Here is an 18,606-nt window from a genome sequence, read left to right on the forward strand (position 1 = left end):
GGAGGGAGGAGGTATATATACCTGTGGATAATCGATGATAATTTCACCAGGTGGTCCAGCATGTCAGCTCAATCCGACCGATATGGACGTGATCAGTGACATACTGATCAGATAAGTTGATTCCTGGGTGTCCACTGATGCCTCATTGCGATAACGTAGAACAACGTCCATCTTTTCCGTGACGATCGGTGGGGTCAGGGCCATAAGGCAACAAGCAGCTTCTGATCAGTACTCAAGGCGACTCAAGGGGGATATGAGCATACTCAAGCTTCTCGGATCACGCAGAATAGGAGCATAGAAGCCTAGAATTAGGACGCAGAAAGTTGATAAAGCGCAAAGAACATGTCCAAAGTAGCAGATGATATGTAGAAGGGAATATGATAAAGAACCCGCTCCTGAGTATTGGGTCATCATACAATCCTTACAGCCACGAAACATCGCGAAGGCGTACAGATCTCAATAACGTGACCCCACCTCAAGCCAATCATAACCCTCCTTCAGCAGCAAGGGCTCGACTGTTGTTGCTGAACAGATTGTCCTGGTGTAACTGTTGACGATTTGGCGCCACCAGCAGGCGTCGAGGTCGATCCCATCCTTGAGACAAGTCAGATACGCTGCATGAGTACTAGGTAATAAATTTGCCCACCTATCCTTGATCTGTTTCGCCATCGTCAAAAATGCTTGCTCAACATTTGTCGCATTCTTTGCAGACGTCTCCAGGAAAGGAATGCTGAGCTGATCGGCAAATTCCTGTCAAGGGGGTTAGAACGTCCCAAAACGAAATATTCTAAGTAAATACATGCCTTCGCCACGCTGTACTCTACCACCTTCTTGCTGGTGAGATCGCTCTTATTCCCAACTAGCAGCTTATTGACGCCCTCAGAGGCGTAACGGTCTATCTCCTGTAGCCATTGCTTGACGTTCGTGAAAGTTTCTTATTGTCGGGGTAAGCATCCAAGTCGGCGTTCCAGGTAAGCATTCTCACCGTTATCAGTAACGTCGTACACAACGATGATACCATGAGCCCCTCTGTAGTACGAGGACGTTATGGTGCGGAATCGTTCTTGACCTTCTCACATCAGCCCATCATTGCATGGAAGTTAGCGTATCAACGTACCTGCGGTGTCCCACTGTAACGCACAGAAGAATGGTATGTAAGCAACAAGTTAATGTAAAAATGATTCAGGCGGCTTCGCGAAGCAATGCATGTTGACTGCATTGACACACTCCAGTACACGTAGTGGTAGCGTCTGGCTGCAGTACTCCAAAGGGGAGTCGTGAAAGGCACCCCACTCACAATTTGCAACTTGACAGTCTTGCCTTCGAGTTCAATAGTGCGAATCTTAAAGTCAACACCAATAGTACTGATATAACTCTCAGTGTACGTGTCGTCCGCGAAACGGAGGAGAAGACAAGACTGTCGAAGGACACGACATCAGCGGATACTTTGAAATTGGTCGCCGCAGTAGCAACGTACCTTTCCGACACCAGAGTCACCGATGAGGAGAAGCTTGAAAAGATAGTCGTATTCGCTGGTGTGCATGGTGAGCTCGAGTATGAGATGGACGGTGGCAACTAAGGGAGACGAGGTAAGAAAAGACTTGGGACAAGGTGAATTGGTTGTTGGTGCTGTGTGACGCGAGGTGTGTGAGGCGTGACTCTGACAACACGCCGCCCAAGCACCGCCACTCTCATGTCCCTTCTATGCCTCACAACAATAAATGCAGACCTGGCAGGCTTTGGGCCGCCTCTGCATCTCCCAAATTACTGCACATTTATCTGGGCGACGAGCAAAATACACTGGGTTCTAGAAATGCCCTTAGAATGACGCGTTTGGCATGTGTCGAGCCTGACGTCAAAGCTATTTAATCTCGGTAGCACCGTGACTAGTACGCGTTTACGCGTAGAACACCAACGTAAGGAATTCCTAGGAGGCATGGCTGTAATCCTTGATGACAATTGAAACTTCCTCATTGTTGCGGACTACCCCTTTAGTGAAGATGCGTGTTCCGTCAGTTCTTCCAGTAACGTCATAATGCTGGCCCAGTACATTCCTGTAATGATGCGGCCGATTATTTTGACATAACCTGGTGGGGCTTACTGCCATCATGGATTCCTACTGAGGCTAGCTCAAATCAGATTCCAATCAAGACCGATCAAATGGGATCAAATCAGAGTGAAGGGAACTTACCAGCGATCCAGAAACTTCCTGGGCCTCGTCCATTCTAAATCTCCACATTTTCTGTCTTCTCGATATGGAGACTAATATGAACAGGTTAGACCATCGGAGTAACCCTTTTCGAAGGATGCCGCTTCGCCTACAGCGTGGACTTCATCAAGATCCATCTGTTTTACTTAGCGATATATCAGTGGCCAGTAGCCAAGAGTAGTGGGTCTCGTGTTCTCCCACCTGCGTAATTTAACTGATGGCCCCTTAGTGCGTATCTGATTCGTACCGAGTACGTGTGCTGGTGTCATCCCATTAGTCCCCTCTCATGCCGCCGATCTATAGCATTGGAGGACAAGATTTTTGGATCACATTTGATACCGGCTCCTCAGACCTCGTGAGCCTGCCGTTATCTTTTTTTTTCGAATAGACTACACTCAGAAACTCCATTTCTATCTCGCAGTGGGTAGTCTCATCAGATTGTACCAATTCAGATTGCCAAGGCATCACGAGATACTCGCCATCGTCATCTAGCACACTGACCTTATCAGATCAACCCTTCGAACTGGCATACCTGGTGGGATCAGTGCTGGGAACAATAGGCACAGAGACCGTGACACTCGGACCGTATGAAATATCCTCTCAAACGTTTGGTGCGGTCCCCGTTTCACGTCCTTGTTGAAATACTCAACGATCACCGCACAGCCTTGGCTAACCAGACGAGTGGGCTTGGACTTTCTTACACGGGAAGCTCGGGTATTCTAGGCCTATCGTTTCCACTCGTTGCTTCCATCCCTTTAACGTCTGGGACACCCATCCTGGATAATCTGTTTGCTCATTTTGACGACCAGCACCGGTTTTTCGCATTCAAATTAGGACGGAACGAGTCACAGGACATCTCCTATTCAGATTCATCGCTCACCATTGGGGAATTGGACTCCTCTTTGACAAATGATACGAGTCAGTTCGTGTTTACGCCGGTCTTCGCATCAACACCGGACGAGTATGACTTCTGGAAACTTCCAATTCAACAAGTCACTATCAACGATCAGGTCCTTGCTCTTTCCCGTTCGCTGGTCCGCGGTGCACCGTCACCAATCGCTGTGCTTGACACCGGGACGACCCTCATTTTAGGTCCGACTGCGGACGTTGATGCGTTCTGGTATGCCATAGGAACGGGTGGATCCACGAGATACAACCAGCAGACACAAACATGGCAAGTCAGGTGCGAGAGGGCCGTGGACGTGCGCTTTAAACTTGGCAATTCCGATACTGCAAAAGATTATCCACTTCACCCCGAGGATGTCAGCTGGGCTGAAAGTGAAACGCAAGACGGCTGGTGTACCGGTGGGATACAGGCAAACAACGCAGTGAGAATGCTCCCAGACTAAATCTTGGTTGTGTTCTGACTTCACAACTCATAGGTCAACTCTGGAGATTGGCTTCTCGGGGCTGTGTTTTTGAGGGTACGTCCAGATTTTTCTTCTTCGATCGTTCCTCCCTAATCGTCTTGTAGAACGTCTACGTCATACACCAGGGCCCAACATCCTCCAATACACCGATGATCGGGTTGTTGAACACGACAGACCCATCCGCTGCTCTCGCAGAGTTCACATCATCCAGAGGACAAGATCCAGCTCCCCCACCTTCCCTGCTACGTCCTGGTTCTTCGGCCACGGAAATGAGGGATACTCTCGCGACGTGTGTGGTGTGCGGGGTGTGCGGATTCTTGATTGGAGCGATCGGAATTGTGATCTATCGTGTCCGACAACAAAGGAGATCGCAAGGACGAGTCCATATATGATACAACTCGAATAGATAACATGTCCAGCATCCAGAAAAAATAGTTATACAAAGACGCCTAGTATCGTACCTCATCCTACAAGGTATGCAGAAGGGCAAACATAATCAATGATGCGACGCGCTCGTCATTCTGTGCGTTACTTCTGCTGAGGTTGGACGTAGCCAGGCTGGTATCCAGTGCCCTGAGACGACCCATACTGACCCTGCAATTGCGGGTGCTGATACCCAGCTTGTGCGATCTGAGGCTCCCACCTACCAAAAACACCATCAAATCCCACTCCTCAAAGCAGACCAAAACGAAAAAACCCCACTCACCCAGGCTGCATTTCCACCTGCAGCTGACATATCCCACACATCCAAACATGCTTCGAGTTCATAGGAATGAGCGGGACGAAACACAGCTCGAACCACGTCCTGGATTTTGCTGAGAACATCGCAGCTGAAGCAGGCTTAGTTTTGAGGAGGAGGGTTCTGGGGATGCTATGACGTACCGTTATGGCACCGGGGGCATATTCTCGCTGCTTGATTTCCATCGGGCTTGATTTTTGTGGGGCAACCGACTGCAAAAAGGGAATTTAATATCGGCGTGAGCGCGCTAACCTAGGTGAGAAATCCCACGAACTCATGATTGGTAGGCAGACTGTAGGCAAAGTATCAGAAACTGGTCAGCAGAATGTATCCTGGCTTACAAAAGCAATCCATCATAACAGTGATGTAGGGATGAACGACAGTTGGTGATGAGTGAGGTGAGTTAACGTTGTGGTGCCCCGCAGTTACGCACAGGGTCCTAATGGGGTTTATGTAAAACACGAACAGGTAAATTTGAAATTGCAAGCCTGACAGAATCAGGTCTTTCGAAGGCGAGGCTCATACATAAATACATACACGTTGAGCGCTGAGGGTTGTATATACATGAAACAGCGTATCTCCAAGGTTATTATCATACATCTTCAAATTCACGACGAATACACTGGCAGACATTATTGTCCTCACCAGTTCACCGACTCCGATGTTAAGGCGCACTGAGCGAGATCTGGGGGGCATTCAAGTCAGATAAGCGCTCCACAGTATCGACCTGCTCACCTTCAAAAAATCTTCATAGTTGAGTTGAATCCAACCGTCATTGTCACGATCCTCCCTGAGTAGTTCGTCAAGAACTGCGTGGCATGGATAAATCATACATACCTTTGGAATGTCTCTGTCAAAGTCTTGACGCTCACGCATGCTCTCACGAAGCGGTCGAAAGTGATACCAGGAGGAGGGCCGTACGCAGTAGGCGTAACAGATGCTATCAAAACAATTTAAACATTTAAGTCACCACAGAAAAAGTGTCCAATCACCGTATCGAACTTCAAGCGCTCGCAACAAAGGAGGAGATAGGTTATAACCAAAGTTGCGTAGAGCTTCCGCAAGTTCGCGTCCATCGATAGAACCAGAATGATCTCTATCGAAGTGCTTGAAGACTCTCTGCCACTCGGCGATGTATTTCCATAAACCAGCGAATTCTTGAGACCAAATCGATGTCAGCGATAAGTACGGTCAAGAATTTCATATATAAAGCATACATACCATTGAAGGCGATGGTTCCACTTCGATCGGTATCCTGCGGGAAACGTTATGTATTGATTTCTTTAAGATGTGGGGTCATACATACGAAGATGTTCATGAGCATCTTGACCGTATCGAGATCGAACTCTAAGCATTTATTTCAGCATAACGGGTCCACGAGAAAGAGCCCCCAGTCCGGGTCTCGGGAAGATCGCTCAATGTCCCGCGAGAATTCGCGGTACGGTATTGCCAATCGCAGGGAAGCTACAAGGGGCGTACTCACTCGTCCAATTTCCTAGTGGAAGCACGGTGGTAATAGCACGAAATGCTATTCGCAAGATTAAAGCAGGGCTTACCGTTTACTAGGGCATCTTGGAGTTCTGTGACGCTGAGAGCACCGGATCTATCGGTATCGACAGCGCAGAACCACTGCCAGAGCTGAGGATCAGCGCCAGTTGGAGGACCTTGTTGATAACCGTACTGCGGCCTGGGCTGGGAGCTTGGATAACGACTTAGGTTTGAGGAATATGAACTAGTAGGGTTTGAAGTATAGGCATTTGCGGGAGGGTTAGGGGTATAGTAAGACATCCGATATGATGGCGGGCGGTTAAGAGAAGAGGGATACGATACAGCATTGTGACCTGGAGAGTGGCTGTGCTAATACGCTGAATCCGGTTTCTTCACAATAAGCAAGTTTGAAGACTGATGTGGTCCTTCGCGAAGTGGTACTCAAGCCATATATGCCATTCAAAATATTGTTATTTCTCACCGCGGAGGTCCGAGAACGTGTGCAATGCCAACGGTGATGTGCCAGGCGGGAGACCACGATGATTCTCCCGTGAAGGTTCAGATATTTGACGCCGGGTAAGGCTCGCTATGGTCTAGACTCATTGTCACTGCTTATCATGCCTTTGAAGTTACACATGGCGGCAAGTTCATTCGCACAATCATTTTTGAATTGCCCAGGCAGGGCGGGCTCCTGAAGCGTATTAATCAAAAAAAAAGGATCCTTATCCTGACGGAACCTCGATAGTACCTACTTTGACAGCGGGGATCTTCGCATAGCAAGGAACAGTCCGGTGCGTATCCAGTGCGAAGCAACAACAAGAACAACTCGGCAAGCTAATCGATATCCAAAGTTTTTCGAGGTTTCTGCTTCCCTCCGGAAGACTTCTGTTCTCGCCTCAAGACTGAACATAGAAAGCTGTGCGGCAGTCAGCGTAGCCGCATTCCGGAGGATCGGTATTTTTCTGACATAGAATTAGGTTTAAGGCGCTCAGTCGCAACCCTATCTACGGCATTTAGACATGTAAAGGCGAATTCGGAGATAGGAGTCCGTTTCGTAACGCCTAACTGATCATGATAGCGATATCACGGCCTCGAGCATTCGATGGTACTATGGAGGCCATGGTTATTCCATGGCTTGATACAAGGTTCACTGTTGACGACCCTGGAATAGCGTGCTCTCGACACGAGGACTCGAACCAATTAACAACATGCGGCGGGATGACATCAATAGCTTTTACTACATGGGGTTCAAGAAGTCGTATCCTTTTTTTGTTTGGAGAATGGAAGAATCACACAAGTCTGCGGGATTAATGGGTCGGAGACACTTGGTGATCTCACAGTTGCCGGCCGCCAACGTCGCGACATATTTGGTATAGTCAACTTTAAAAAATCATCTCCAGCGTTGCGGCTCGGCTATGAAGATATGAATATCAATACAGTTTGACGGAAGTTTGTACAATTGGAGCGCCACCAAATAGAAAAACTTTTTGAAGACCTTCACGCTTTCAAGTACTCCCAACCTAGTCCAGGCGTCAATATACTGTCGACCGCCAAATTTGAATTGAATTATATTATTTAAATATAGACATATCACCTCACATCTTCTTATGACGTATTCACCAATTTACATTCTCATGCCCAATAATAATACAATCTATGTCTCTATATGATAATGAATATTGTGGTAATCACTAGGCAGACGGCGGGTATAAACAATTCTAATACAATGCAAGAATCTATCCAGTGATAAAGCGGTAATGTATATATAATGACTATAAGATGAACGTGAAAAATGATCAATGTAGCTCCACACCGTGATGTAGAACTTAAAAAAAAAAAAAATAGATCAAGTGACTAGTGATAGAACGTCGGGCAATCTCCTCCAGTGAAAATAACGCTGGGGTCCAGATAACCACTCCCAGGTCCAACTGGATGTTGGTATTGCGACGTCCATCCATGAGGCCCCCCAACAACACCGGGCCCCGTATTGCTGTCCACAGAAAATGAGAATGGATCCAAATCCCCATTGTAGAATGATTCATTCTCCGTTTTCAACGAGTGTTGGATAGGAGGAAGATGTTTTAATGATGATAGCGTGTGAGGTGATTCAGAATCAGGTGGCGACACACTCCGGTTCGTAGTGGGATTACTAGTCATCGAACCTGACGTCGTCGGTGGCGTATAAGTCGACCAGCTCGCAGCACTACCGTCGTCTGTGATAGCTGTGTTTGGTGATCTTTCTACCGGAGAGAATGCGAGCGAAAGCGGGGGAAGATGAGGTCGAGTCTGTCCTGCTGCAGATACAAGCGAGAGCGAACGAGGCGTCGTGCCCTGACCCCGAGCAGACGCCGGCAACGACGATTTGTTAATCATATAAGGCGAACGATCCTGCGAACGTTGTCCTGAGTGATAAGCCTGAGCACGTTGATCCTCAAGATAATCACGCTGACGGTTGCGTTCACGACGGCGCTCATCATCACGAATGACCCGTGCCTCCCACACCATGCGAACAGTCTTCTCTCGCTCCTGGCTATTGGCGTAGATCCAGCCAATCTCTCCTAGTGCGCGCAGACACACGTCAACACCATCCTCGGCGTCCGCGTCCCAAGCGAGTCCATCATCGCCTTTTAGATCACTGTCTGCATCTTGATCAACGTCCCCTTGCGCAAGTAGCAACGCAGCATAGTAGCATCCGTCTCGGATGAGGCCGGCATCGTGAGCGAAGAAACCGCTCGAGGGAACAGCTAGGTGTCGCTTCAAGATAGCGATGACGCGGGGAAGGAAAAGGCGGCAACGGCGAGTAGCCTGGGCAAGCATGCGGCAAAGGGCACGATCAGCGGGAGGCGATCGGCCGTTCGAGTCGGGGCTTCCCTTGGTCTGTGTGACAATCCGCTGTCTCAAGGCTTCCCGGATGATGTTCAAGCACTCAAAGATGAACACTTGCCATCCGCTAACGAAACGCTCGACATCCTCTCCACGCACAAGGCCGCCGCCCACGGTGCCTATGCCACCTGCTCCGCGACGGAGAGATTCGAAATCCTCCCAGCATCGCTCGAGCCCATCCCAGATTTCCACGAGGGAGTCCTCGCGGATGGCAACACCAGCATCGGTGCGACGGCGCGCACGAGGTCCAGTGAGCACCGAGTGAACGGCACGACACACGCCAGATACGGCTAAGGCAAGCGAAAAATAATGGGAAGAGAGGAGGTAAGAAAGCGAAGCGCGCGAGTGGCCGCGAGGATCTTGCAATGAATTCACAGGGTTATCAGACGATGCTGTAGAAGTGGCGGTAGGTGAGGAGTGTGATGAAGCAGACGTAGAGGAAGGAGCGCTGCCAGATGCAGATGCGCAATATTGAGGAGGGAGCGTGCTTTGGAACGCAATAAGGTCATCCTCATCACTGGGAATAATCAGAGAATGTCACTCAGGGATTGCATGTACTTACAGATATAGCCGACCGCCGCGTAAAGCGGTGCGGACACCTTCATGTACGTAGGCATACCAGAAAACTCTGGCACGGACAAGTGCATCGCAATATGATCCTTGGCCGCTCTGTAGCACAGAGTGATTGCTCGAGGTGCAGAGTGTGTAGACTTGGGAGAGCGTCGCCTCATACATGGTCTGGATAAGGACAATCAGTCAATACGATTCCAAGTCATAAATTGAGCACTGGCGCTTACCCCCCTGTCCATGGAATTTTGGATACCTGGAAGAGTGCGTCAGCTGAGGGTATCCTGAAAATATTAATGGAAAACAAACCCTGAGTTAATGGAAGAATGAGTAGGAGGACTCTGACACCGTCCCAAGTTGGGCGTCGTAGCAGAGCGTGAATATCGATGAGATGGAGGATCTCCCTAATCATTGCCTCTACACGAAGAGTACGAGTGCGGTGGCTGGGGTCAGAGAAATCGTCGTCGCCATCCGGGGAGAACTTGGGTCCGTCGGGCGTAGTGGGGGAATGAGGCTCGACTTCTTCCTCGATACCATATTCATTGACGCCAAATGAGGCAGCCCATGTGACAAGTAGCATCGCGATCATTTGACCCTCGATACTGAGGGCGGAAGTGCCTTTAATATGAGCAAAGTATCTTGATGTGAACTCAGTGGGTTCGATTATAGGACCTAGATGAAGATATATGGATCTATGATGACCATGACGGCAAAATGAATGCTTACGTTGGATGCTAAACCTGCGGAAGAAGGATGAGCTAAGGAATTCCAGCTTCAGGTGGGGAATGATGGTTTGTCTGGGTGCGGCGATCGCCGCGGAAAGCGTGGTTTGGATCGTGGGGTTTGATCCTGTGGGTATGGTAGAAGACGGGCTGGATTCATCATCCGTAACTTTGCCGTAGACGGCTCTAAGTGAATTTAATTTGATGAGACTAATGGTGGGGGTGGAAGAGATGTTATGACTCACTCCACTTGTTGTAGACGACGGCCGCGTCTTAGAAGTTTGACTGCTTTGACTTCGGCGAATTCATCACTGAAGGAAATATGATCAATTATGGAGCTGACATGCTGAATGTTACGTACACGCATTTGATCCCACGTTCTTTGCAGTTTGAGCATGAAGACTGCTGGATACCATTTGAAGTCTGGGTCACGGGGAGGTCTTTGAGGTCGCATCGAACTCTATAAAAGATTGAGATGAAGAGATATGAAGAATGAAGGGAGTGAGGACGTACCTTCGCATGCGACAAGCGCCACAAGCAGAGAACTGTTGCCTGGAGGACTTTGGTTGACCAGCAGCTCTTCGGGGGTATGGGGCGCTAGCTGCTGAAGCGCTTCTCGGAGCAGATGAAGACGCTCGTGGCGACATTGTTGTGGTAGAGGAACGTTGTTGTTGTTGAGTAGATCAGGAGGAGGAAGGAGAAGAAGAGGAAGATGAAGACTTTAAAGGATAAGAATGGGGTGGGATTTATAATAAGGTATGATGATGTGTTTTGACGTCGATATGCGGAAGTTGTATTGGCAGTTGAGACGGCTCGAATAGAACACGGATTAAAAAGGTATGAGTGAAAGACACGAGAAAAACGGATGTCGTAAGTCGAAGTCGATCCTTCGGGAACACCAGATTCGGGGTTTGTCCGTTTACCTTCGCTTCAAGTTGATATTTGATGCTGTACCTTCGGGGACCTGCGAGCGGAGACTCTCTCGTTATACAGTGGCGTTTGATCTGGATCTACATGTCAAGTTCGAGTTCAAATCAACTAGGCCATTTCCATGCACGAGGCCGTCGTTGCAATCAACGTTGATTCACAGGTGGCTGCAACGTTTTTCTAGTCGGATATCGATAGATTCAGGACCACACCAGTGCACTTGATGTTGTTACAATCACTGTGTTTTCCGCCAATCATAAGACGCCGCCCAGTCAACCCTGACAGGATTGACAGGTGTCTACGTACTCACTTTTCTCAACTTTGCACTGGGCGGGCGATCCTGTCATTGATAGGCTCGGTCTTGGCTACTTCCAGTTTGCCGTCTTCGAAGGTCCAAACAAGCTGTGAACTCAATTTCGATTTCCGACATTCCGGATTTAATTAGGTCAGATCTGTGATTATTGATTCCATCCTCAACTTAAGCGCTTCACTATGTTTTTTTCGATGATGGAAAGTGCCAGTTGACTCAGGTCAGGGCCCATGTTGGCCCATGATGCGCTCATGTCCTTTGTCAAAGAAAGTCTTATTGTGCGGCCTTTTTGCGCCACAGTGCTCTTACGACAAAGATTCTGTCATGAGCCGCCGGGGATATCTTTGACTCAAAGCACTAGTGATTTGCATTGTGATATCACCCCTGCCCCTGCTTAACGAAATTCATTCAAGAAAACAGCATGGTGCATCTATACGTATCACTCAAATTGGGTCATACTCACTACACAGCCTTGGTGCTTTTCGAAGTTCCGATGTGACCGTCTGATTGCAAAGCAATGTCACTGTCACTCAGCTAATATCGGCTTCGGTGTACCCCACCTCACCGAGCGCTTGTTAAACCGCGCTCAACCAAGACCCACAGGTTTTGTATTGCGCCATCACATATGTAACGTGCGCACATGAATCTGTCAATCAGCAGAATGACTCAATCCCGCCCGCTTTGCCAATCGCCCTTCTTAGTTCACCCACTGTCTTTTGTTCTGGATTCAGACGACGATCTATCGCCATCCTTTCATAGTTATCGCCATATTTTTGGATCAAATGCGCAAGGTATGTTCTTTCTCCACACGACGAGTGTCGGGCAAGTGCCCTGCCCGAGGCCGACAGTTTTTCCAGCACTGTTATTTCAAACAAAAGTTGCAAAGTCAGCAATCAAGAAACGCCGTATGTCATATGATATCAACACAAAGGACAGCCGGTGCCGTACAAGTATATATGTCAATGGTCCCCAACTGAGATCATTTGACACCATACTGTCATACAAAACTGAGTTTTGCGCCAGAAGGCATTGATGCCACTAGAACATTTATTTTAATAGCATTACTCACCAACAACCGGATGTGTTCCCCGCGCACATGACGAAGACAATCCGCGTGCATCCATCGTGTCATTCCGATGCTGTGTTTTATTCAGGCAACCAACCCAGTCATCCATTGTTTTCTCATCTACATCCGCTTCCGGGAGCCCGTTGTTTTCTACGGATTCCTGCATCTCTTCAGATTCAGCAAGGTCGATTCGTATCACATCACCAGATTCGTCTCGAATAATTCTTCCAAACCCTCTGGGTATGGTTGAAGAACCGGACTCAAGAGTAGCAGAAGCCGACCCAGCGCCATCTGAATCCTTTGGGGGGATCACCGTCCGTTCTGCTCCGCCTGATTGCGTTGGGGTCAAAGCGAACTGAAGTCCTAGCGCAGCATAACTATAGGAAAATATTTGTTCAGATATCAACTCATTAAATTAGTTGTGAGCCGCGGAGCTGATGTCAAGTCTCGCGGAGGTTGACAGGGAGGAAGACATGTTCCATTTGGACAGCTGCCCGCCATACTAATAGTCTGGTGATTGGCGACCAAGTTCACGTAGCCGTAAGATCTGACAGCACCAGCACCAGGACTCCAAGAACAAACCGATTTAAAATTAATAAGGGATGAACTCACTTTTGGTGAACTGTTTTTGATTTATCCCAAGCGTCCTGCAGGGCTTTTGGACCTCGTATCACTAAAAACGTACTTGATCAGCTACGCACTTCTTCAAAATCAATCAGATGACACGGTCACGCCAAACAAGGGAGTCAATAATTCGCGAGTATCCGATAAATGAGCATAAATGCTCATGTATCATGCAAGTGATTTAATATCTCACCTGGCATCTTCTTTAGGAGCCTCTGGGCACGCCGTGAATGGGACACGGTCTTGTGCGATGATGATTTAGCTTTACGACGCTGCCGTGGATTGGCCATATTTAGTCTTGGAAGTTGATAACGAACACACGGGATGAACGATATTGGCAGAGATGGAAATTTCAAAGTCGAGCAAGCAAAAAGATATTTTTAAACTCCGACCAACGTAACGTATGATAGGTAGGTCAACCCAGGGTAGCTTGAGCCTGGCAGATTATATGCGAGTGATGGCTGACACCCTACTGACACTTGATGAAAATGTTTCGCGGAACAACTAACCTGGACACAATAACTCAAATGCCTGATGTTTGCGTCCAATTTGCCGCCGGGACACATATGGACCGGTAACTTGTATTTAGAATGCCGTAACTTCCCAAGTTCATGAATTCTTCTTCATTGTGCCGCCTGCAGCTGTTCGGTTTGACAAAGCTCCGTGTGCGGCAGCGATCATTAGTCGGTTACTATTGCGTTTGTGGAAGGAGCCGACGGGTTCGTTCGTTTAACCGATGTCTTCTCCCCATCTGAAGGCCATTATTTTTGATGTGCGTTCCACGAGTGCCGACGCGAACAACGTCGCATGCGGTACCGTCTGTCCGCATGATGCTACCTTGCTGACCCGCAGATCCCCCTGCGATCTATAGATCGGTGGCGTCGTCCTCCATAGCCCGTTCATCGCAATCGATGAGTTTGAGCTGGAGAAAGGCCTCCCAAAGAATTATCTGAATGTTTCGATGTCTGTCTTGTCCAAGATATTTTCATCTCCGCATTTCTCATGTTTTTTTCTGCATGTAGAACCTCCTGGGGGCCGAATGGTGCCTGGCAGAAATTCGAACGTGGAGAGCTATCGCTCTTTACATTTTATGAAGACTTTGGACGTGACTTGTCTGACACAGACAATGGTAACAAATGGTACGCGGAATACTGTGCTCGCAAATCAATAGGTATGGCCTCATACGATACTCGTACGTTTTCTTGGGTAAATCTATGTCAAATCAGAGCTCCCGCCGGCTTTACCAACGGTGCTTGATATTGATGGCCGCGAGGTTAGTCTTTCAAACACTCTACAAGCTGTTGCTTCGTTCATTAATTCTGTCAAACGCCACAAGCTTTTTGGTAGGATGATGCGACAGTCTACAGCCTATGATTGCCACATCCTACGGGCCATTCACCGGATAAGAGGTGATTCTATTGCATCACGGTACACTCTGATTACGCTCAGTGCCTTATCATAGCCTCTGGAAGATGGCTTATTATCGCTCTAACTAATAATTACTCGAAGCACATCACGGATTCTTCTTCTTCGACACCCCTGGCTGCAGGACAACCTCCTATACGAGTTCCCGACTCGGAGTTGCAGTTCTTAGGATGGGAAGATAGGGCAAAAATTCATCTCCGTACGTTATTCGACGACTTCTGTGACTCCAGCGAGTTAGGCATGCGGTACGTCAGGAAAACTCCTCAACTAAGATCTTCGACGAGTATTGCTTTCAACAGGAAACCTGATCCCGAATTTTATCTTCTTGCCTGTCACCGAAATGGCATTCGTCCCGGAGAAGCCGTCTTCCTTGATGATATAGGAATGTAAGGACTGATCTTACCGCGTTCCTGATGGAATTTTTAACCGTCGACAGGAACCTGAAGCCTGCTCGCGTTCTTGGCATGGAGACCATCCGTGAGTCGCTTGTTTCAAGTATATGAGATCTGTACATGCGTCCGCGGTTGCATCATCTTTGGCAGCTTAGACACCATCATGGTCACATCTTGGCAAACTGTCCTGACGAGTCTTCTTTTAGATGTTCCGATAGGTGGCACTCTTGATGCAGTCAAACAGTTGGAGGGGAAATTAGGCATCGACCTTACCAGTGACCTTGACCATGACGACACAACATCTGCTAAAGTTAAGCTTTGAAAGCTATAGCTATAGTTTGATGGTATCACGATTTGTACGAACACCTCCGCGGAAAACTTTAGATGATGATCACAATTTTATATTCTGGGTGGCCGCATTCTACATTAAGCGAGATACTGGTATCCCAAAAGGCGGTATGTGTCTATAACAGGGGGGGACCATTCAGAACGGCTTGTCCGAAGCAGGTGTTTTGTCCTCGTAGTAATTCCCAAGCTAAAAGTTGTATCACACGAGATGAGCAGAATTGAATGTACATGATGACGTGGGGTCTCACCAGTGGAACATTTACGAGAATACCCTTCTTCACAACCGGGGTAACAGACAATAACTATTTTGGTGAATCAGGGAAAAGAAAGACAAGGGAGGGAACATCATCTGAACGCACGAAAAGAGCGGCGGTACCGGCGCCCACGCCCCATATGCCTAGCGTCGGTCCCCACCGTTTGACCAGCTAAATCGCATCAAAAACGAATAATTTATAACTTGAACCTTTTTCAAAAGAAGGATGTGATACGCACAGTGTTGGCAAAGCGGGTTGGCGAGGTCGTTTGGAATGATACACGGGCCATGGCTTGATGGACGACTGAGAATGGCAAGAGGGATGACTCTGAAGGTGATGGATGCACTGCGAACACGGGTAAGAGCGGAGAAACGGACAAATACTGTCACGTGACCTGACAACAAGCGCAGCGCAATGGGCAATTCCTGTGAGCAGTGCACTGCAGTAGTGGTAATGACCATGGATCCAGAAGACGAATCTATCACTATCACTACTAATGGCAGTAACTTTGATGTCGAGCAAACCTTTTACAACCCTCTTCTTACCCCCCAAGTTCTTGCGGGGGCGGCCACACATCGAATGTGTCACTATCACTACTAGTAGCAGTAACTTTGATGAGTCGAGCAATCCTTTTACATCCTCTTCTTGCCCCCCAAGTTCTTACTGCCACGGCGGCCACACCGACTCGGAGATCTTGCACGATTATCACAGGCTAGTGCGTACACAGTAAGTCCACAGCACCCACCGATACGCATCACCTTGACATAGATATCTCACACGATAGTCTCCAATAGCCGGGCCTAGGCAAGCTGAATGAATGAGATAGTCCTTACGGTCAACTTACGACACTGAGGAAGGTACAATGTCACAGTGTCTTACTTAGGAAAAGGCTCGGATGATGCGCCGTGGTCGTTCCCAGAATATTTTCGATCCCAGGCGTGATACCCGACTCGGAGTCTGACCCGCTGGTGTGACGTAGAAGCACGCTTGCCATTGAACTTAGATAACGGAGATTCAGTCAGCTTTGATCATCATCTGCACGTGCAGCAAGCCAAGGTTAATAATACGGCGCCACAAAACCGAAATCCGGTATTCGTTGGAACTTGTACCCTGAAACGTTGTCGTATTATGCTTCACAGATTTGGAAGGTAATTGTTATGGAACTTTTCGAAGTCTTGTTGGTTAAGTGCTAGTCTAAGACTGTATATACTCTGTAGGGGAAAAGCGCCAATCAGGGTACGTTAATATGGCGGTGAAGCGGAGATGAGAACCCTGATAATGATTGGATGCTCCGCGTCAGAAAGTCTTCCAGAAAAACCAGTCAGGTTGAGATACGGCAACGTGAACAAACAAATTCAATTGAGTTCAGCGCTTCAATTGTCAGAGCTAAGGATGGTTAAGACCTTACCTCGTAAACTCACCGCGTGGCTCGGCCATGCCGCCGTGTGCTACGTTACGTCCTGATTGACCAGTGGCCTGGAAAATGGAACCTATAACTGTGGGATGAGAAACCGCGTAGCTCTGATTCTGCCACCTAAACAACAGAATGAAGGTGTTCACACGTGGGTTGTGATGGTTGTCCTACGACAATGCCACTGTCACTCTGTGAATGGCTTCAAGCGTTAGTCCTCAAGCCAAAACTTATCGTGTAAAGGTCATCGGAACACCCCGGTGAGTTCTCTCGTAGTTCTACATCACAGGGCAAGGGTCTGAACGTTCTTTGATGAGATTGTCAGAGCCTACGGCCGACGAGTTCTCCTGAAATCTTGATATTGCCAGACCACTATGGAACCCATCATCATTACCACATACTTACACTGATAGTCACTCCAAGTTCGCCGCTCGAAGTCTCGGCGGTCTGAGGGAACTTGCATCGCGTTCAGCAGGATCCAGTAACCTGTTGTTCCTGGAATCTTCATCGCCACTCCTGTATTTTTTTAAACCCTTTCCCATGCAATGATGCAACAGGAGTAACGTACCTGAACTGTTTCATGGGTCCAATCGCACAAGCTTATCTGTGGCATGATTCGCATCAGAAATGCTCGGCCCTCGACCTTCGGCCCTCATATCCATGACCTGCCAGAACGAGCACCCTTTTCCTTCCTTCTGTGCGCCAGCGTAGCATGTCCACCAATATTTGTCAGTCTGACCATCATGTCTATTTTTCATATCTGGACGCAAAATTGTCGGTATGCCGCAATTGCAACGCGGGATGCTTTGCGGCCTGAAGTCTGGTCGATAGAACCGGAAGGTTATATTGATACGACAGTTGGATGGTTCTGGTGGATGTTCCAGGCGAGAATGGTGAGGGAAGAGGGGTCGATAGAGGTCAAGTGTAGATTGAGGAGGGATTGAATGTTTGAACTTTTCCTGGGTGCTGGCATGCATGATGACCAACTGGATGCAGGTTTAATCTAGTTCTGCATGGATCACTAGCACGAAGACCTACAGAATTATGGGGCAAAGGAATGTTGAATGTTTGTGCCGTCCGTGAGGGAATCTCTTCGTTTGGTACGACCTCCCGAAGGCGAAATATTCTTGTCGTCCCTGTAAACGGCGCGGTATAACTATACAGGACAGTGGGCTAAAACGTGCTCACCGAGACTCAGTGAGGCAATAGTCGGGTAAGGTCCTAGATATGTTAAGTGGTCCGAGTGAAATCCGACGCTATCCTTTGTGCCTTCGTAACAATTCGATGCGGCTACATTGGCGCGCCAGATTTGACCTTCGGAGCCCCTACCTGCCCATTCAAGCGGGAGGCGGGGTCGCGTCTGCATCTCTTTGTTGACCATATTTTCTACATACAAGCAGGCTTCTTCCATCACATCAGGAAAGACATCAGGTGGATCTGTTTGTCGGCCATTATACCTTTGGTGCGTCGAGTTAGGTATTTGTTTTCAAGAAGATACAACACTCTTTTTATCTCACCAATATTGCGCGGCCTCCTGCCACGACTTATCAGACTCCACACCATCTGTCTTTCGAGCGAAGAATGATGTGCGGTGAGGGCTCTCGACGACACGATCAAATAGCCACCATTTGTTCCTCTTCCAAGATTGCGACAGATCAAGCATGGTGTAGAATAGTTTGCATGCAAGCTCTGGTGGTAATATAGATAGATGCATCGTGCAAGGCGTGTGCTGGGCCACCATCGAGGGGTTCGTCAATGTCAGGGGAAGGAGACGCTGCACAGACCGCGTAATGCTCGAAGGTGGTTGGCGTAGAACTGACATCAAGTCTAGCTTGGGTTTTGTTGAAGGGCTGCTGCATACAGTGGTATCC

General features: G+C 48.3%; 9 protein-coding genes across 9 annotated transcripts; 2 read left to right on the forward strand and 7 right to left on the reverse strand.

The window, feature by feature from the left end:
- Positions 1–497: 497 nt before the first annotated feature.
- EDB93DRAFT_1077887 (P-loop containing nucleoside triphosphate hydrolase protein) lies at positions 498–1,543 on the reverse strand (the record flags this gene model as incomplete). The annotated part of the gene is made up of 7 exons (XM_041445349.1): positions 498–594; positions 647–750; positions 780–934; positions 986–1,072; positions 1,118–1,130; positions 1,298–1,417; positions 1,478–1,543. 7 exons carry the CDS (start codon positions 1,541–1,543, stop codon positions 498–500), a joined length of 642 nt encoding a protein of 213 aa, XP_041311884.1.
- A 952-nt stretch (positions 1,544–2,495) lies between these two features.
- Positions 2,496–3,971, forward strand: EDB93DRAFT_1077673 (aspartic peptidase domain-containing protein; the record flags this gene model as incomplete). Its single annotated transcript, XM_041445329.1, has 5 exons — positions 2,496–2,564; positions 2,631–2,820; positions 2,873–3,537; positions 3,592–3,633; positions 3,684–3,971. 5 exons carry the CDS (start codon positions 2,496–2,498, stop codon positions 3,969–3,971), a joined length of 1,254 nt encoding a protein of 417 aa, XP_041311885.1.
- A 68-nt stretch (positions 3,972–4,039) lies between these two features.
- Positions 4,040–4,988, reverse strand: EDB93DRAFT_747785 (uncharacterized protein). The gene is made up of 5 exons (XM_041457323.1): positions 4,660–4,988; positions 4,593–4,610; positions 4,462–4,530; positions 4,286–4,409; positions 4,040–4,222 (listed from the first exon to the last, which is right to left on the reverse strand). Exons 1-5 carry the CDS (start codon positions 4,673–4,675, stop codon positions 4,108–4,110), a joined length of 342 nt encoding a protein of 113 aa, XP_041311886.1. The 5' UTR covers positions 4,676–4,988; the 3' UTR covers positions 4,040–4,107.
- EDB93DRAFT_747333 (EF-hand) lies at positions 4,829–6,291 on the reverse strand. Its single transcript, XM_041457322.1, has 8 exons — positions 6,288–6,291; positions 5,875–6,231; positions 5,625–5,665; positions 5,540–5,573; positions 5,311–5,475; positions 5,156–5,258; positions 5,054–5,108; positions 4,829–5,003 (listed from the first exon to the last, which is right to left on the reverse strand). The coding sequence occupies exons 2-8, from the start codon at positions 6,104–6,106 to the stop codon at positions 4,983–4,985; spliced, it is 651 nt and encodes a 216-aa protein (XP_041311887.1). The 5' UTR covers positions 6,107–6,231; positions 6,288–6,291; the 3' UTR covers positions 4,829–4,982.
- Positions 6,292–7,660: 1,369 nt separating this feature from the next.
- EDB93DRAFT_1100917 (uncharacterized protein) lies at positions 7,661–10,625 on the reverse strand (the record flags this gene model as incomplete). Its single annotated transcript, XM_041447053.1, has 8 exons — positions 7,661–9,206; positions 9,252–9,427; positions 9,487–9,512; positions 9,566–9,928; positions 9,983–10,164; positions 10,224–10,289; positions 10,340–10,438; positions 10,492–10,625. 8 exons carry the CDS (start codon positions 10,623–10,625, stop codon positions 7,661–7,663), a joined length of 2,592 nt encoding a protein of 863 aa, XP_041311888.1.
- Positions 10,626–11,604: 979 nt separating this feature from the next.
- On the reverse strand, positions 11,605–13,401 carry EDB93DRAFT_1123258 (ribosome biogenesis protein Nop16). The gene is made up of 4 exons (XM_041448634.1): positions 13,099–13,401; positions 12,894–12,954; positions 12,285–12,658; positions 11,605–12,074 (listed from the first exon to the last, which is right to left on the reverse strand). Exons 1-4 carry the CDS (start codon positions 13,193–13,195, stop codon positions 11,869–11,871), a joined length of 738 nt encoding a protein of 245 aa, XP_041311889.1. The 5' UTR covers positions 13,196–13,401; the 3' UTR covers positions 11,605–11,868.
- Positions 13,402–15,097, forward strand: EDB93DRAFT_1123264 (HAD-like protein). The gene is made up of 9 exons (XM_041448635.1): positions 13,402–13,677; positions 13,777–13,868; positions 13,928–14,076; positions 14,132–14,178; positions 14,242–14,314; positions 14,368–14,575; positions 14,630–14,716; positions 14,767–14,807; positions 14,929–15,097. The coding sequence occupies exons 1-9, from the start codon at positions 13,642–13,644 to the stop codon at positions 15,042–15,044; spliced, it is 849 nt and encodes a 282-aa protein (XP_041311890.1). The 5' UTR covers positions 13,402–13,641; the 3' UTR covers positions 15,045–15,097.
- A 109-nt stretch (positions 15,098–15,206) lies between these two features.
- EDB93DRAFT_1246638 (ubiquinol-cytochrome-c reductase complex subunit-domain-containing protein) lies at positions 15,207–15,613 on the reverse strand (the record flags this gene model as incomplete). Its single annotated transcript, XM_041452480.1, has 4 exons — positions 15,207–15,257; positions 15,319–15,372; positions 15,430–15,495; positions 15,563–15,613. 4 exons carry the CDS (start codon positions 15,611–15,613, stop codon positions 15,207–15,209), a joined length of 222 nt encoding a protein of 73 aa, XP_041311891.1.
- Positions 15,614–17,313: 1,700 nt separating this feature from the next.
- EDB93DRAFT_1077704 (uncharacterized protein) lies at positions 17,314–18,557 on the reverse strand (the record flags this gene model as incomplete). Its single annotated transcript, XM_041445331.1, has 4 exons — positions 17,314–17,721; positions 17,774–17,871; positions 17,924–18,192; positions 18,253–18,557. The coding sequence occupies 4 exons, from the start codon at positions 18,555–18,557 to the stop codon at positions 17,314–17,316; spliced, it is 1,080 nt and encodes a 359-aa protein (XP_041311892.1).
- Positions 18,558–18,606: the final 49 nt, after the last annotated feature.

Source organism: Suillus bovinus, assembly GCF_016758785.1.
Source record: "Suillus bovinus strain UH-Sbo-P2 chromosome Unknown EDB93scaffold_6, whole genome shotgun sequence".
Lineage (NCBI taxonomy): Eukaryota > Fungi > Basidiomycota > Agaricomycetes > Boletales > Suillaceae > Suillus > Suillus bovinus.

Bases quoted from the DNA above. Each gene is read 5' to 3' on its own strand.
- EDB93DRAFT_747785 (XM_041457323.1), bottom strand. The intron at 4,410-4,461 runs GTACGTCATAGC...AGCCTGCTTCAG, and splicing joins ATGCCCCCGGTGCCATAACG to CTGCGATGTTCTCAGCAAAA. The intron at 4,223-4,285 runs GTGAGTGGGGTT...TGTTTTTGGTAG, and splicing joins CAGGTGGAAATGCAGCCTGG to GTGGGAGCCTCAGATCGCAC.
- EDB93DRAFT_747333 (XM_041457322.1), bottom strand. From the start codon at position 6,106: ATGTCTTACTATACCCCTAACCCTCCCGCAAATGCCTATACTTCAAAC. The intron at 5,259-5,310 runs GTGATTGGACAC...TTGTTTTGATAG, and splicing joins AGCGCTTGAAGTTCGATACG to CATCTGTTACGCCTACTGCG. The intron at 5,109-5,155 runs GTATGTATGATT...CGAACTACTCAG, and splicing joins TTGACAGAGACATTCCAAAG to GGAGGATCGTGACAATGACG.
- EDB93DRAFT_1123258 (XM_041448634.1), bottom strand. From the start codon at position 13,195: ATGGCCAATCCACGGCAGCGTCGTAAAGCTAAATCATCATCGCACAAG. The intron at 12,955-13,098 runs GTGAGATATTAA...GTACGTTTTTAG, and splicing joins GCTCCTAAAGAAGATGCCAG to TGATACGAGGTCCAAAAGCC. The intron at 12,659-12,893 runs GTGAGTTCATCC...ATTTTCCTATAG, and splicing joins TCAAAAACAGTTCACCAAAA to TTATGCTGCGCTAGGACTTC.
- EDB93DRAFT_1123264 (XM_041448635.1), top strand. From the start codon at position 13,642: ATGTCTTCTCCCCATCTGAAGGCCATTATTTTTGAT. The intron at 14,077-14,131 runs GTATGGCCTCAT...ATGTCAAATCAG, and splicing joins CTGTGCTCGCAAATCAATAG to AGCTCCCGCCGGCTTTACCA. The intron at 14,315-14,367 runs GTGATTCTATTG...GCCTTATCATAG, and splicing joins GGCCATTCACCGGATAAGAG to CCTCTGGAAGATGGCTTATT.